This window comes from Excalfactoria chinensis, chromosome 1 (assembly GCF_039878825.1).
Source record: "Excalfactoria chinensis isolate bCotChi1 chromosome 1, bCotChi1.hap2, whole genome shotgun sequence".
Classification (NCBI taxonomy): Eukaryota; Metazoa; Chordata; class Aves; order Galliformes; family Phasianidae; genus Excalfactoria; species Excalfactoria chinensis.
The window spans coordinates 40,651,026-40,665,102 of NC_092825.1; the positions used below are offsets into that span (position 1 = coordinate 40,651,026).

A 14,077-nucleotide genomic window follows, 5' to 3' on the forward strand; every position below is an offset into this window, starting at 1 on the left:
GCATAATCAAAGATACACCTACAGATTAGAACTGGAGGTTGATAATGAGGATATATGTTTTAGTGGCACAAAACTTCTAAATGAAGAAATGAATGATTGTGAAGAATCTCACATCTGGTAACAGATATTGTGGCAGAAAATTCTGCAAGAAGACAGGAAGATGTTCAGAAAGTTTTAGGACTGACGCAGAGGAGCAGAGGAATATATTCATTGCTTGGCAGTGCATAATATCTTTATTTAGAACAATAAAGTATATGTATATAATGTAAATTTCAAATTTGAACTGGTATAAAAAAGGATCAGGGAAAACTATCTTTAAGAGGACACATATATACATACACACCACATAACATAAATTTTATTACTGCCAGTCTGAATGTAGCTATGCAAGACTGGGCTGACATTTACACTGAGATAAATGAATTTGCCCATGATACAACCAGCAAACGTCTGTGTCTCTATCACTAAAGAGTCTGAAGTTACCGCGTTCTATCACTTCAATAACATAATAGCAACATGCCACCATCACTGTAAATCTGCATTCAATAGATATCAGATTCCTGAATTGAAGAATGTTGGATAATTCTTAAATGTAAATCTAACTCAAAATATCTTTATCTATATGGTTAGCTTTTCAATTTAATATTTGTACTGTGTGTACAGAACAGTTTCAGTGTATTACAAAGAGAGAGAAACAGAGAAAATAGAGCTGGTGAAGATCAGAATCTAAAAAATGTGCAGGTTGTACATATACTCCATAGTATAGCACATTAGCTGTCCATAAGCTTACTTATACAATGACCTTGTGATTAAATAAGTACCATTAAATTATTCAAGTAAACACATATCTAAAATAGCACATTGAATTACTCAGTTTATCACTATCTGCTTTTTATTATCACAAGGCCACTATTAATTGCATGCAAAATTCAACTATGCCAAAGGAAACCTAAAAATGTTAGACATCTGAAACCCAAACTCGTTTGACTTTCATCTCTTAAAACAAAAACAAAAAGAAGCCAACATTCACTTTTCCCCAAAATTCATTTTAAGAGAAAGGGTGTTCATTTCTGAGCTAATACAGTGTTTACCCAAAAAATCTGAAGTAGTGATCACTATTCAGATATCAGATAGGCTACAGCTGGATAAAGAAGCAATTAAGGGACTATTTCTGCCACCACTATTTTTACAGAATAGTAACATATTATTTCCATTGGTTTCAAAGGTATCTCAGAAATCAGTGTCTTTTCAAAATTTCAGTCCTCCTTGGTGGATAGATGGGCACAGAAACATTGAAATAATTTTATGATCACATTTTCAAGTATTGTGCCATCCACTTGCCGTCTATTCATATTTATAAATACCCAGAAATGTCTTTTTGCCTTGCAAAATGACTGAGACCACCTAATATTTTGTTCAAATCTCTCAAAAACTGTTACGAAGAACAGGGAAACCATGGACTCGATATCAACAGTTTTGCTGATCTCTGTCGTACTATGTTCAGTGCATACTCAAAATCAGAACAGATTGTGTTGTCAGGTTGGAAGTTATATACATGAACTTTGTTTCAGTTTGCATGTAGCCTTCAATTTGTTTTACTCCATAGCAGAGATTAAAGAATGGAACGTATGAAGGTGACATATCTACTATTTTAAGATTTTACTCTTGGAACACGAATATTTTGTCACCATCTTTCTAGGTTTAATGTATGTTTCCATTTAAAGCTGTCATTTTATCTTTTACTGTTTTGTGGGTAGGTGATACACTAAGGACTCTAAAACACCATGTGTTTTGAATGTCAGAGTATAATTTAAGGCACAATAATGTGTAATGCTATTGTGTATTGTGTATTTGATTTTCTGGAAAATATGTGTATAGGAAAACTAATATTCTCATGAACAAAGAATGTTAATAAATACAAATTTTTGTTTAAAATAATCTTTGAAAAATACTGTAAAACTTAGAATATATAAACTAGCTTTGAGAACATAAAAAGTAGCAACGTGAAATATACTTTTTGTTAAATATGTAAGGATAGTGGCTTCCCCTTATTGTTGGCTGATACTTTTCAGCTCTGTCAAAACATACATACAGTTATTCTTCACAATACCAATAAGGTGCACATTTCCTATAAATTCGGTCATACCGACATTTCTTTCAGGGTAACTCTTATTTGGTTCACAGGTCGAGTGAGTAAAGAACTATACAATGGCAAATTTTTGCAGACCTAGAATTTGCAGTGAGGCTTATTTGTAGAAATGATGAGAAATTTTGATTATTTCTCATTAAACTGGGAGTGCTCCTGCTTTTTCTGAATGAAAATGAGGGTCTGAATCTCTCACCAAGCTTCTTTTTATCTAGCTTAAGCTACGTTCCTTGGATGATAAAAACATCAAAGCTCTGTTAATAAACTGTGCTAATTTACACCAGCTGAACAAAATTGGAGAACACTTTTCTGACACACGGGGAGAACAAAATATTGTCTTGTGATACTCAGGCAGGCCTCAGTATAGGAAAAGCAAAAAATAGATCTATTTGGTCAAATCCTGGTACGGGTGAATTGGGAAGAAGGTTCACCATTGACCTCAGTAGTGTCAAAATACCAAGCAAAGTAGCTAAATGCACATATAAGCTCTGTCATCATAATAAAGTCCTGAGGTTTTACTTTCTTAGTGAGTATGAAAATCAAAACATTTTTACCAATAATACACACACACACACACACACACATTATATTATACAGATGTTATCTTCTTTCAGCATGTCTCTCAGAAAATTTATTGGATGATTAAAAATTCCACAAAAATTCTTTAAAAATTAATCCTGTCAGTGTACCCCCGGTGGCACAGTGGTATGAGGTGATGCTTGCAACACCGGAGGCCCGGGGTTCGAATCCCCCCTGTAGCGCAAGTGGTAGAAATGCTGCTCTGCTAAACAGAAAGGCTCGAATCCCGAGAGTTGGACTCGATGATCTCTAAGGTCCCTTCCAACTCGCACGATACTGTGATACTGTGATACTGTGTGATACCAGCAGATTTTGGAGAATGGTGTTAGATATATTGTTTACCTCGTAAGTTGCCCTGTGTGGAGTCAGGGGTTGATGATCCTCAGGGGTCCCTTCCAACTCAGGATATTTTATGATTTTACAGTTAAGTTAGACCAAGTTTTAGAGAGAATTCCAACTTTCTGAAAAACATTGATAAGGTGTTCCTTGTGCTAATTTTTATTTTTTTAACATTTTCAAGTAGGTTAAACTGAAATTCTTACTGACATAGCCAGTTTGATGATGTATGGCAGTTTGTCATTTGAAGTGAACCACTCTTACATTCTAAAGTAGAAACCTCTAATACAGATTAATGATTCGTATCCATTATCTAGAAAGAGTTAGGATGAAAAATGCACAACTGTACTTGTAACTTTTATCACAGTATTTTTAGGATTTTCTTGAAAATGCCTGTACATTAAATCTGTACAAGATTTCATGGATGCTACAGCAGCAGTAGTTGTAGAAGACAAGTAGAAATTAAAGCCTTTCTCTTTTGTTTCAAGAGAATCAACCTTAGGAGTGGAGAATGTCAGGATAGTAAAGCTTACTAATCATTTAAACACAATGCAAATATTAATTACAGCTGACATAAGTAAAAGCTAAGTACACTCTCAGGATCATTCAGATTTTCTATGCTATACATTTGAAAACAAGTTATAAATGGCAATCATCTTCACCATTTGAAATGCATTTCATGGGTTTGTCTTTACTATGATGTTTGAACGCAATTCAGACTCTTTACTCTCCCTCCTCTTGGTATGGCTGGAAATTTTACCAGTGTTCACATGTCCAGAAGTTACTCCTAATGCTTCAAAACTCCATGATGTACTGCAACGTCCTGTTTACTTTGTCTTCATCCAGTATTTGCTTCTCCTGAGCAGACACCACCAAAGCTGATGAATTCTTGGGGCTTTTTGTGGTGGGCATGTAGCCACTTGGCATCCAACAGGGGCCACATATCATTGTACACATGACTTTTGCCAGGAACAAACCCAGTTCCTTATAAGTAAAAGGCTAGTAAACTGGTCCACGTCATGACTTTAATTTCAAGTTTTATATACAGTATTGAAGAGTATATCTGTATCCATTTGTGCATTTTCTCTCAGTTCAAAGTTCTCCATTTGAAGACATCAAGGTAAGGTAGAGGACACAGAAATTAAATTAAGGATGCAAAGGTATTTATGATTTTCAGTGATTCCATATAATTAGAGGCATTTGAAAGATGATCTTTGTTCTGGACATGTACTTTGTTTGTCAGAGTCAGATGCAAGTACTAATGCAATTAAAAACCCCAAATGCCAGACAAAGTAGATATTCACATATGATATAGTTAAGTGCACACTCTTCTTGTTGTTGTTCAATTCAGTGTTGGTTTCACAGTAGGAAACACAAATTGTCCTCATTTCTATGTCATGTCTATGGAGTCATGGGCAGCAACAACAGATGCAGACTCAGTCTGTCACTCCAGAAGGAATATGAATGTGCTTAAAGCTGCTTCATTTATGAAGCAAACATGGAACTGTTACCTGCCTGAAGAAAAAGAGAAATTATAATTTTACTAGTTAGGTTTCCTCTCTATGCTACTTAACAGTAGAGCTTTTCACAGATGTATCACAGACATTTTTTTTTCCTATAATTTTGGATGTAGATACATTCATGATACTTGCATGGCATTCCCTAATTCAGAAACAAAAGAATATTACTATTGTGATGTATTTCAACTTCATGGCACTTCTTGATTCAAGAGCACACTTGCCAGCAAAAATTTTTGATATCATCTAGTTGATGGTGACTACGTAACTCTTGTGGTCAGATACCCCTTGCCAGAGGAATGCTCCATTTGCAGAGAACTGCTTGGACAGGAAAACTCACATTTGCTGCTCCCTCCATTATTCTTGCTTGTCCCTCTTACATGCAAACAAGAGTGATGGATCTGATAGGGCTATGGAGACTGCAAATAATGCTGTGTAAACAACTGGGAGAAGTTCAGATCTGTCCTGCTTTATGAGAGACTGTGATTTTAGATTAAACTGCTTTGAAACAGCTGTGGGGACAACAGCTGAAGAATTTCCCATATTGGCCATCACACCAAAAGGGAGAAGCAGTAGTTGTCCTTCATTTCTGAATTCTGGCATCTTTTATTTTGTAATGTTTACATTAAAATTCAAAAGCTAAAATAAATGATACAAGATTAGTTAAATTAGAAACTAAAGTTCCTAGGCACAAAGTCTAAAGTTTTATTACTTTTTTTTTTTTTTTTTTTTTTTTTTTTTCTCTCCCAAATTAACTCTGAGTGATTCTGCATTTCAGCAGACAGAAGTTAATCCTATGGTAGGAATTTTAACCCCAAGAACTTACCAGTACAAGAAACAGTAACAGTGTTGAGGGAAGAAAAGCAACAGCTACACCTGTAGATGTTCTTTTTCTTTTTGCTGCAACATACTGAAAGAAAGAAAAAATAAATAAATAAAAAAAAAATAGGCACTTTATTACTCACTGTATGAGTCACAGGTGTCCTGTTAATATAATTTTGTACACAGGAATCTCCTCTGTATTAATTCTTATATTTCATATTGGACCTCATTCAAAGGAAAGATTTTAAGCGTACTTTTCAAATCTACAGACAACTCTGGTACTGTGGCTTAGTTTTCTTGTTTGATTGGTTGTTCATGGGTTTTTGTTTGATTGTTTGTTTGTAATAAGATCTAGAGAGGAACTTTCTTCAGAAAGAATTTCTCAAAGATAATCTTACATTTCTAAATGTATCTGTGAGTGTGTGGAGTGGAACTTTGTACCTTATCTCATTTTCCTCTTGACAACCATGACACTGTGTAGTTTCGTTACTTTCTGGTCTGGATTTAGGATGTGTCTTCTAGAAAGAAAATGCAATAAATGTGAATATTCTAAATGTTTATTTGAAAACTCTGAACATAGTTGTTGTATATTCCAGTTTGCTTCAGATTTTCTATACCAAAACCACTTTGCAAAATGTAGGTAAAATAAATACTGCCTTCTAATACACATATCCTAATTGTATAGTTTTACAATTAAATATTTTGTATCATGGACAGTGCCACAATGGCTAAAATCAAAGGAAACTATCTCAAGAACTAGGTAATTAGGGGAATCCCATGCTTTTGATTTCCAATTAGAGGGATATCAAACTGATAAGACAAGCTTTATAATTTGGTGATGGAACTGAAGAATGTGACAACCAAGATTTATGGTTGCATGTCACACAGTTTAGAGATCAAAAAGAGATCTATGACTTTCACATGCAGTCTTATTCTGTTCTTCCAGCTTCTCTATATCCATGAAGTATACATAACTATGCAAACAACTAAATTAAATATTTCTTACCTTCCAGTATATCACTCCCAAAATAAAGCCAATGAGAAGAGATAGCAATGATGTCAATGCTATGCTGATCCCTTGCAGGCTGGAGCTGCTAATGAAGCCAAGTGCCTCTTCTGCAATTACAGATGTTCTCATTAGTGAAGACAGATTTATGGCAGAAAACAATCTTCAGGGCAACACTATTAGCAAGAGCACTTTTAGGTATCATCTACATAATAACATCAAGATAGAGAACAGATATTTCAAAATGCTGTGTACATGAGGCACATGCACATGTCATCCAAAATATCATAAGAACCTTTTTTTTTTTTTTTTTTTTTTTTTTTTTTTAAACGGGGATGCTCCTCCCCTTTATGAAATTGTTCTGTTTAATAGTTCCAAGACTAATGATCTTTTTTGTCATTTGTCCAGCATATTCTTTTTCCCTAACGGGACGGGGCATCCACAACCTCCCTGGGCAGCCTGTTCCAGGACCTAACCACTCTCCTAGTAAAGAACTTCCCCCTAACATCCAACCTAAATCTTCCCTCTTTCAACTTAAAACCATTTCCCCTAGTCCTGCTATTATCAGCCCTTTTGAAGAGTTTGCTCCCCTCCTGGGAGTAAGTTCCCTTCAGGTATTGAAAGGCTGCAATGAGGTCACCCCGCAACCTTCTCTTCTCCAGGCTGAACAAACCCAACTCCCTCAGCCTGTCCTCATAGGGGAGGTGCTCCAGCCCCCTGATCATCTTCGTGGCCCTCCTCTGGACCCTTTCCAAAGTCTCCATATCTTTTTTGTACTGAGGGCTCCACACCTGGACACAGTACTCCAGATGGGGCCTCACAAGAGCAGAGTAGAGAGGGACAATCACCTCCCTATCCCTGCTTACCACCCCTCTCCTGATGGAGCCCAGGATCCCATTTGCCTTCCGGGCTGCCAGAGCGCACTGCTGGCTCATGTTAAGTTTCTCATCTATTAGGACCCCTAGGTCTTTCTCTGCCGAGCTGCTCTCAAGGACAACTCCTCCCAGCCTGTACAAGTGCCTGGGGTTCTTCCGGCCCAAGTGCAAAACCTTGCACTTCGCTGTGTTGAACCTCATTAGGTTCACCCGAGCCCAGCTTTCCAGCCTGTCAAGGTCCCTCTGGATGGTATCCGTTCCCTCCGCCGTATCGACTGCACCACTCAGCTTGGTGTCATCAGCAAACTTGCTGAGGGTGCACTCCATTCCCTCATCGATGTCATTAATAAAGATGTTAAAGAGCACCGGTCCCAAGACAGACCCTTGAGGGACACCGCTTGTTACCGGCCTCCACCTGGACATAGAGCCATTGACCACCACCCTCTGTCTGCAGCCTTTCAACCAATTGCTTATCCATCTAGTTGTCCACCCATCAAATCCACTTCCCTCCAATTTGGAGATGAGGATGTGATGGGGGACCATGTCAAAGGCCTTGCTCATTGTCACTTCTAAACACTCACTTCATGCATTTGTTTAAGTTCCATAAGACACATATGAAACAGAGATTGATTTAACTAAATAAGTATGACTTTACTTCTAATGTCTGCCTGGAAAGGTCCTGCTGACTTCAATAAGATCAAATCCTTGTAAGTTTAAGTCTAGCTGTGTGCTATTTTGTTGCTACTATTTATTGATAACTTTTTGCATTTCATACAGAGTAGCCTCAATTCTAGTCTTTTATGTGCATAAGCAATTCCATTCTCCTTACAGGGAGCTGTATGCATACCAAGACTAAAATGAGGCTATCCAGTTATTTGATCAAGATCAGGATGTGAAAAGTCCTGTGGAGTCACCCTGGGATCCACATTCTGAAATGCAAAGTGAGCTGTAGGAGACAGCCAGCTTCAACATGATATGCCCAGATTTAGTTAATTTCAAAGTTTGATGTCTGCAGCTGAAATGGTAGGTGTATTGTCAGATTATTGCAAAAGAGCCAAACTGGAAGAATGGAAAAAATGTAGTCAATTAGATACAGAAATGAAAATGGAGTTGTAGGACTAGAAATTTGTGGAAGTGACTTACACAAACAGAAAACATCTAAGAACATATGGTGTGAAATACTGGGTCAATCAATGTGCATTTAGTACATTATTAAACAGCCACTGAGAAAACACTTTAGTTTAGAAAGGAGCATAATTAACTGGCAACCCACTTTCACTCTCTGAATTTTTCTGAGTGACACAGAATCACAGTATGGCTTGGGTTGGAAGGGACCTCAAGGGTCATGAATCTCCAACCCCCCCTGCCACAGGCAGTGCCATCACCCTCAAAATTTAATATTAGACCAGGATGCCTAGGGCCCCATCCATCCTGCCCTTGAACACCTCCAGGGATGGGGCATCCACAGCTTCTCTGGGCAGCCTGTTCCAGCACTTCACCACTTTCATAGTAAAGAAGTTCCCTCTGACATCCAACTTAAATCTTCCCTCCCACAAAACCATTTCCCCTTTTCCTGCTGTTATCTATCCTTTCAAAGAGCTGACTCCCCTCCTGTTTATAGCCTCCCTTTAAGTACTGAAAGGCTACAATTAGATCACCCCACTCATCTTTTCTCCAGATTGAACAAGCCCAGCTCCCTCAGCCTGTCTTTGTAGGGGAGGTGCTCCATCCCAATGATCATCTTTGTGGCCCTCATCTGGACCCTCTCCAACAGTTCTCTATCTTTCTTGTACCAGGGGCTCCAGACCTGGATACAATACCTTAGATGGGGCCTCACAAGAGCAGAGTCGAGAGGGAAAATCACCTCCCTGTCACTACTGGCCAACCCTCTTCTGATGAAGTCCAGGATACCAGTAGCTTTCCAAGCTGCAGAAACACACTGCTGGCTCACATTAAGTTTTTCATCCACCAGGACCCCTAGGTCCTTCTCTGCAGGGCTACTCTCAAGGACTGCTCCTCCCAGTCTGTATAAATACCTGGGATTCCTCCAGCCCAATTGCAAAACCTTGCACTTTGTTGTGTTGAACCTCATTACCTGGGCTCACCTTTCAAGTCTGTGTCATGCTATAAGCTTTTACACAAATATTATTTCTTTGAAATTCAGCCATATTTCTAGAGTTAGTGTAGAGAAAACTATAAGAAAACAAGTCTACATCCCTCGTTACGTACTATTTACAAACCCTAGGTTCTGATGATAGGTGTTTGTATTTTATTTACATCAGTAGGCTGTCTAAAGAAAGGAGAGGAAGTTCTACAGAAATGAACATTACTTCAAAAGAGTGGAAATTAACAGGAGTGACATATCTTTTATGCAACTCTGTCATAGGTTAGGTATAGACGCTTGTATATTAAAATTGAACTTCAAGAAATCTGGACAAACTGAAGTGGTGTAACCTGAGCAGCTGAAACAAAAAATCCTATCATTAATTTATGCAACTTGTATTCTCATGAGAAAATTTCTATACTGTTCTTGTATTCTAGTCAATTAAAATGCAACACTGCTTTGCCTAATTATATTAATCATTCTTCCCAGTGTGAGGCTGGTTAGTTATAACACTGAACCTATGGGGGTGATCACATTTCCTGAATTCTGTTTAAAAACTTCAGAAAAATAGAAAAAGTGGGGGAAAAAGTCTTCCTCAGGTCACAAAGATCAAGTCATTTGATAAGATGTTTTTGCAGAGTGCTTAAACTCAAAAATCCTCCATCTGCTCTGTAATGCCCTCTAGAATGATATGGCAAGCATGTTGATTTTTATGCCAACATCTAAAGAAATAGTCTACATTCAGGGAGATCAGTGTTAGTGTGACATGATCATTTTTGCAAATTTTAGAGAGTCTTACGCAAAGAAGAGTTTTCTTTACAGTGAGATATCTAGAACTAGAGAAATCCGATTTCCGGGATGATAACTACAATGCAGATGCTTTCTTCAGCATCCATTGAAAGGGACATATATTTAGTTACCTATGTGGAGACCTGTAATCCAGGGACAGAACCTAAATACAATCAAATTGTAAAAAATAAACAACAAAAATGCACAAAGCTACTTTTAAAAATGAAAATAGATTATTATTATTATTATTATTTATAATTTCATTCTGTTTGAGTTAATTTGAATTTTAAATAACCTACATCTACTTTTAAAAAGCAAATAACAGAATATCAGTTAGATTTATTTTTGAGTCAGGAAAAAGATCTCTTGAAAAATTTGGAGAGAATTATATGAGTCATGGCAGATTTTATTATGTGCTGTCCATTTATCTAAATACCTAAGACAGAAAAGGTTGGAGAATTTTCAGTCTGGAGAATCTCCCAGATTCTGTGCCAAAGAGAAGAAAAGGGAAATAAGAAAGGCATGCTGGCTGCCAATAGTTGTTATCCCTTTTAATGAGATTTTTTCCTCTGTTAGAAAACTGAAATAGAACAGCTCTATATAAAAGCATTCCCACTCCTAGTGTTTGAGAAGAGAGAGCAGGAGAAGGAATGGGAGGAACCAGGTGGTTTGGTAACTTCATGAACTCTTTGGGCAACACCAGAGGAACTTCTGGCTCTGCAGTTGGTTGGTTATTTACTTGAAATAGACTTTATTCTGCAAGGTGCTAAAGGGGAGTGGAAGCAGGCCAGCAGCTCTTTGAGCTCTCACTTCAACACCTTGTGAAAGAATCTCTTAGGAAGTGAGCTCATATGAAGCAGATTCATGTACAATCTTCATGGACATCAGCATGTTAAACTGAATGAAACGCGTTTACACTGAATGCCACTCAGCTACACAAAGAAGTTATTGAGCTGCTCTCCACTTTGAGCCCCGCGTGTAGGTTTAGCAAGCAATTATGATTCAAACCACCAACTAGATTTTATTGCCTTATATGTCTCAAAGGAATTTTCACTTTACCTCTTCTCAGCTCCAACACAATTACCACAAGATCTTATCTACAAAAATTTAGAGCAGCTCTCACCTGTTCATTAGGGTTTTCCATTAACTGTAAAAGCAGAATGAAACACCAATTGCATTAAGCCATGGGTAATATTTTTAAATTGTTGTGCAATTACTGAATTAAACTGCAGTGTTCTTTGCTTAATTATAAAAGTTGAACTTCTTTCTAAAAGCACTCACTGTGTTTACAGTGCACACATGTTCTTTGAGTTGTTCAGTACTTCATAATAAAGCTTAATTATTATGAGGAAATTACAGGCAAAAATGGAAGAAAGCAACACAGAAGCTTCCATAAAAATATAAATTGCACTGTAACAATAAAGTGCTAAGTGTTAGTAACAGCTAATAAGTTCAAGTTTAAGAGGGTAAGATGAGATCCATTTGGTGGAAAGAAAAAAGGACTACTATAGTTCGTTCAATTTAAGCACTGAAAGAGAACAAGTCTCAAGACCTCATATCCTGACATTAGTTCCTTATTCATATTCGTTTGAATTCTCTGTTCTATGCAAGAGTTAAGGATCCAGAGAATACAGACAATATCAGCTGGACTGGGACATAAGCAGTTTCTCAGTGTTTAAACTGGATTACATCATGTAGAATCAAAAAAAATGAAGGGAAGGAAGGAAGACGAATGTTACGGGACCAAAGATGGAGTGGAAACACATCGGAGATCTACATTAAATATTATCAGGAAAACACCAACACTACTGTTATTCAAAAAAAGGATTAGAGAAGGATAATTATTCTGGTTCACATTTAGTTGGGATAAGATTTTTGGTTTAGATCATGTGAGGGCTCTACTCTATCAAAATAGTTCAATTTTATCATTGTACAATAAAGATCAAGTCTTGAGATATGATGTGGAATAAATGTAGCAACAACATTAGAAAAATGTCATTTAGCTAATTCATATTGTATGACATTTCTACAATAATTATTTCATACGTTATTTTATTAGATGATTTTTTTCAGGTTTGTCTAAGTTGAATTTAGAATCAAGAGCAGTTCAAGTCATTTGATTCTCTAAGCAGACTTTATTAATAGATTCAATATTTGCTGTTAATCTGGAAGGATTCATTTCTAAACAATGAATGTTTTTCAGTAGTCTAGTAACTATTAATTTAAATTGCTCTTTTTAATAGTTTAATAGTAAAGATATCCTTTAAATATATATATATATTGCAGTAGTTTGTGTCTGGGGATGCATTTTCCAGGTTTCTCCAGGTTTCTGCTCCTAATGTTTGCCCCTCTGAACTTTGAATTTAGTGGTGTTGTTCCAAGAACAACCTACAGCCAGCAGACTGGGTTCTTTGCATTGAGGATTCTCCATGTGAACATTTTAACATTTATTCACTGTTGTTTCTTTTATGAAACCAAGGATTAATTAAACAAACAAACAAACAAACAAAAGGTTACTTAGCAGTAAAGCTTAGACAACCTAAAATTTGTACTGAAGATCATTTTCATACAGTAAGAGAGAGATGCCAATAACAATGTAACAAGTCCTTCTCTTTCCAAACTAATGACTAATGTGTAACCAGCCAGTATCCAATCTTCAAATTAATGTAATTTAATCTGATTAAGAGTTCAAACTGCCCCCAGTCCTAGACATTTAGACCTTGTCATTTCTACATAAGGCTGTGGTATCCAATTTTCCAATAAGTTGCTTAAGAGAATGATAATCAGTTAGAGCACACCTGTACAGCATATGGCTAGCTAAGCAATTTCTTTGCCTTACTGCATTATTTTAATCAGGCTTTTTTCCTACTTGATTATCAGTTACAAAATAAGATTAAAGTGACTGTTTCTGTGCTCTTGTACCCAGCAGAACTCTGGCCAGATCTCCAGACTCTGATTCGCTGCCTGATGTACCTCCTGTTACTGTGCTGGGTCAAAACTCCTTTCAGATAAACTGTTCCTGTAGTCTATCTCTTTCTTTGGCTCCTTGATCCATTCCCATCGCTTCAGGCTGCATTTGAATATTTTTCCTCTCACAGTTACATCAAAAATCATCACATGCTCAGACCTGAGAGAGACAGGTATGCACTCTTTAGCCCTCTCCTGGTGCCTCACAGTTGGCTCTAGGCTCATCAGGTTATTTGCAGCCAGCTCTGTGACCTCCTGGATAGGAATTTATGGCAGTGAGATTTTTCTCTTTCAGAGAGGAAAGCTACCAGCCAGGAGTTGAAGGTGGACCCAAGCACAAATGCAGACTGGATGGAGAATGGCTTGAAAGTAGCCCTGAGAAGAATTTGGGGGTGTGAGTTCATGAAAGACTCAACATGAGCTGGCAGTGTGACCCTGCAGCTCAGAAGGCCAACTGTTTCCCAGGTTGCATGAAAAAAACTGCAGCCAACAAATCAAGAGGGGTGATTCTGCCCCTCTACTCTGCTCTCATGAGACACCTGGAATACTGCGTCCAGTTCTGGGCCTCCAACACAAGAAGGACATTGAGTTGTTGCAGCAGGTCCAGAGGAGAGCTACGAGGATGATCAGAGGGCTGGAGCACCTCCCCTATGGGAACAGGCTGAGAGAGTTGGGGCTCTGTAGCCCAATAAAGAGAAGGCTCCAGGAGGACCTTATAGAGGCCTTCCAGTGCCTGAAGGGGGCCTACAGAAAAGCTGGGGTGGGAAATTTTATAAGGGCATGTAATGAAAGGACAGGGGGAAATGTCCTTCAAATAGAAGAGGGTAGATTTAGATTAGATATTAGGAATAAATTTTACCATGAGGAAGGTGAGACATTGGAACAGGTTGCCAGAGAAGTTGTGAGGGTGTTCAAGGCCAGACTGGATGGTACTTT

The 14,077-nt window shown here is 37.6% G+C and overlaps 1 protein-coding gene across 2 annotated transcripts in view; it reads right to left on the minus strand.

Moving 5' to 3' along the window:
- Positions 1 to 216: 216 nt before the first annotated feature.
- The window catches only part of KITLG (KIT ligand), a 55,757-nt gene continuing 41,896 nt past the window's right edge, over positions 217 to 14,077 (minus strand). Inside the window, exons 7-10 of one of the 2 annotated variants that reach the window (XM_072326497.1) lie at positions 6,407 to 6,516; positions 5,842 to 5,918; positions 5,405 to 5,488; positions 217 to 4,576 (exon numbers count right to left, since the gene is read on the minus strand). In XM_072326497.1, the coding sequence (XP_072182598.1) occupies positions 5,449 to 5,488; positions 5,842 to 5,918; positions 6,407 to 6,516 (227 nt within the window). In that variant the 3' untranslated portion in view covers positions 217 to 4,576; positions 5,405 to 5,448. The remainder of the gene's footprint in view (positions 4,577 to 5,404; positions 5,489 to 5,841; positions 5,919 to 6,406; positions 6,517 to 14,077) is intronic. The other variant, XM_072326498.1, reaches the window with a different exon arrangement.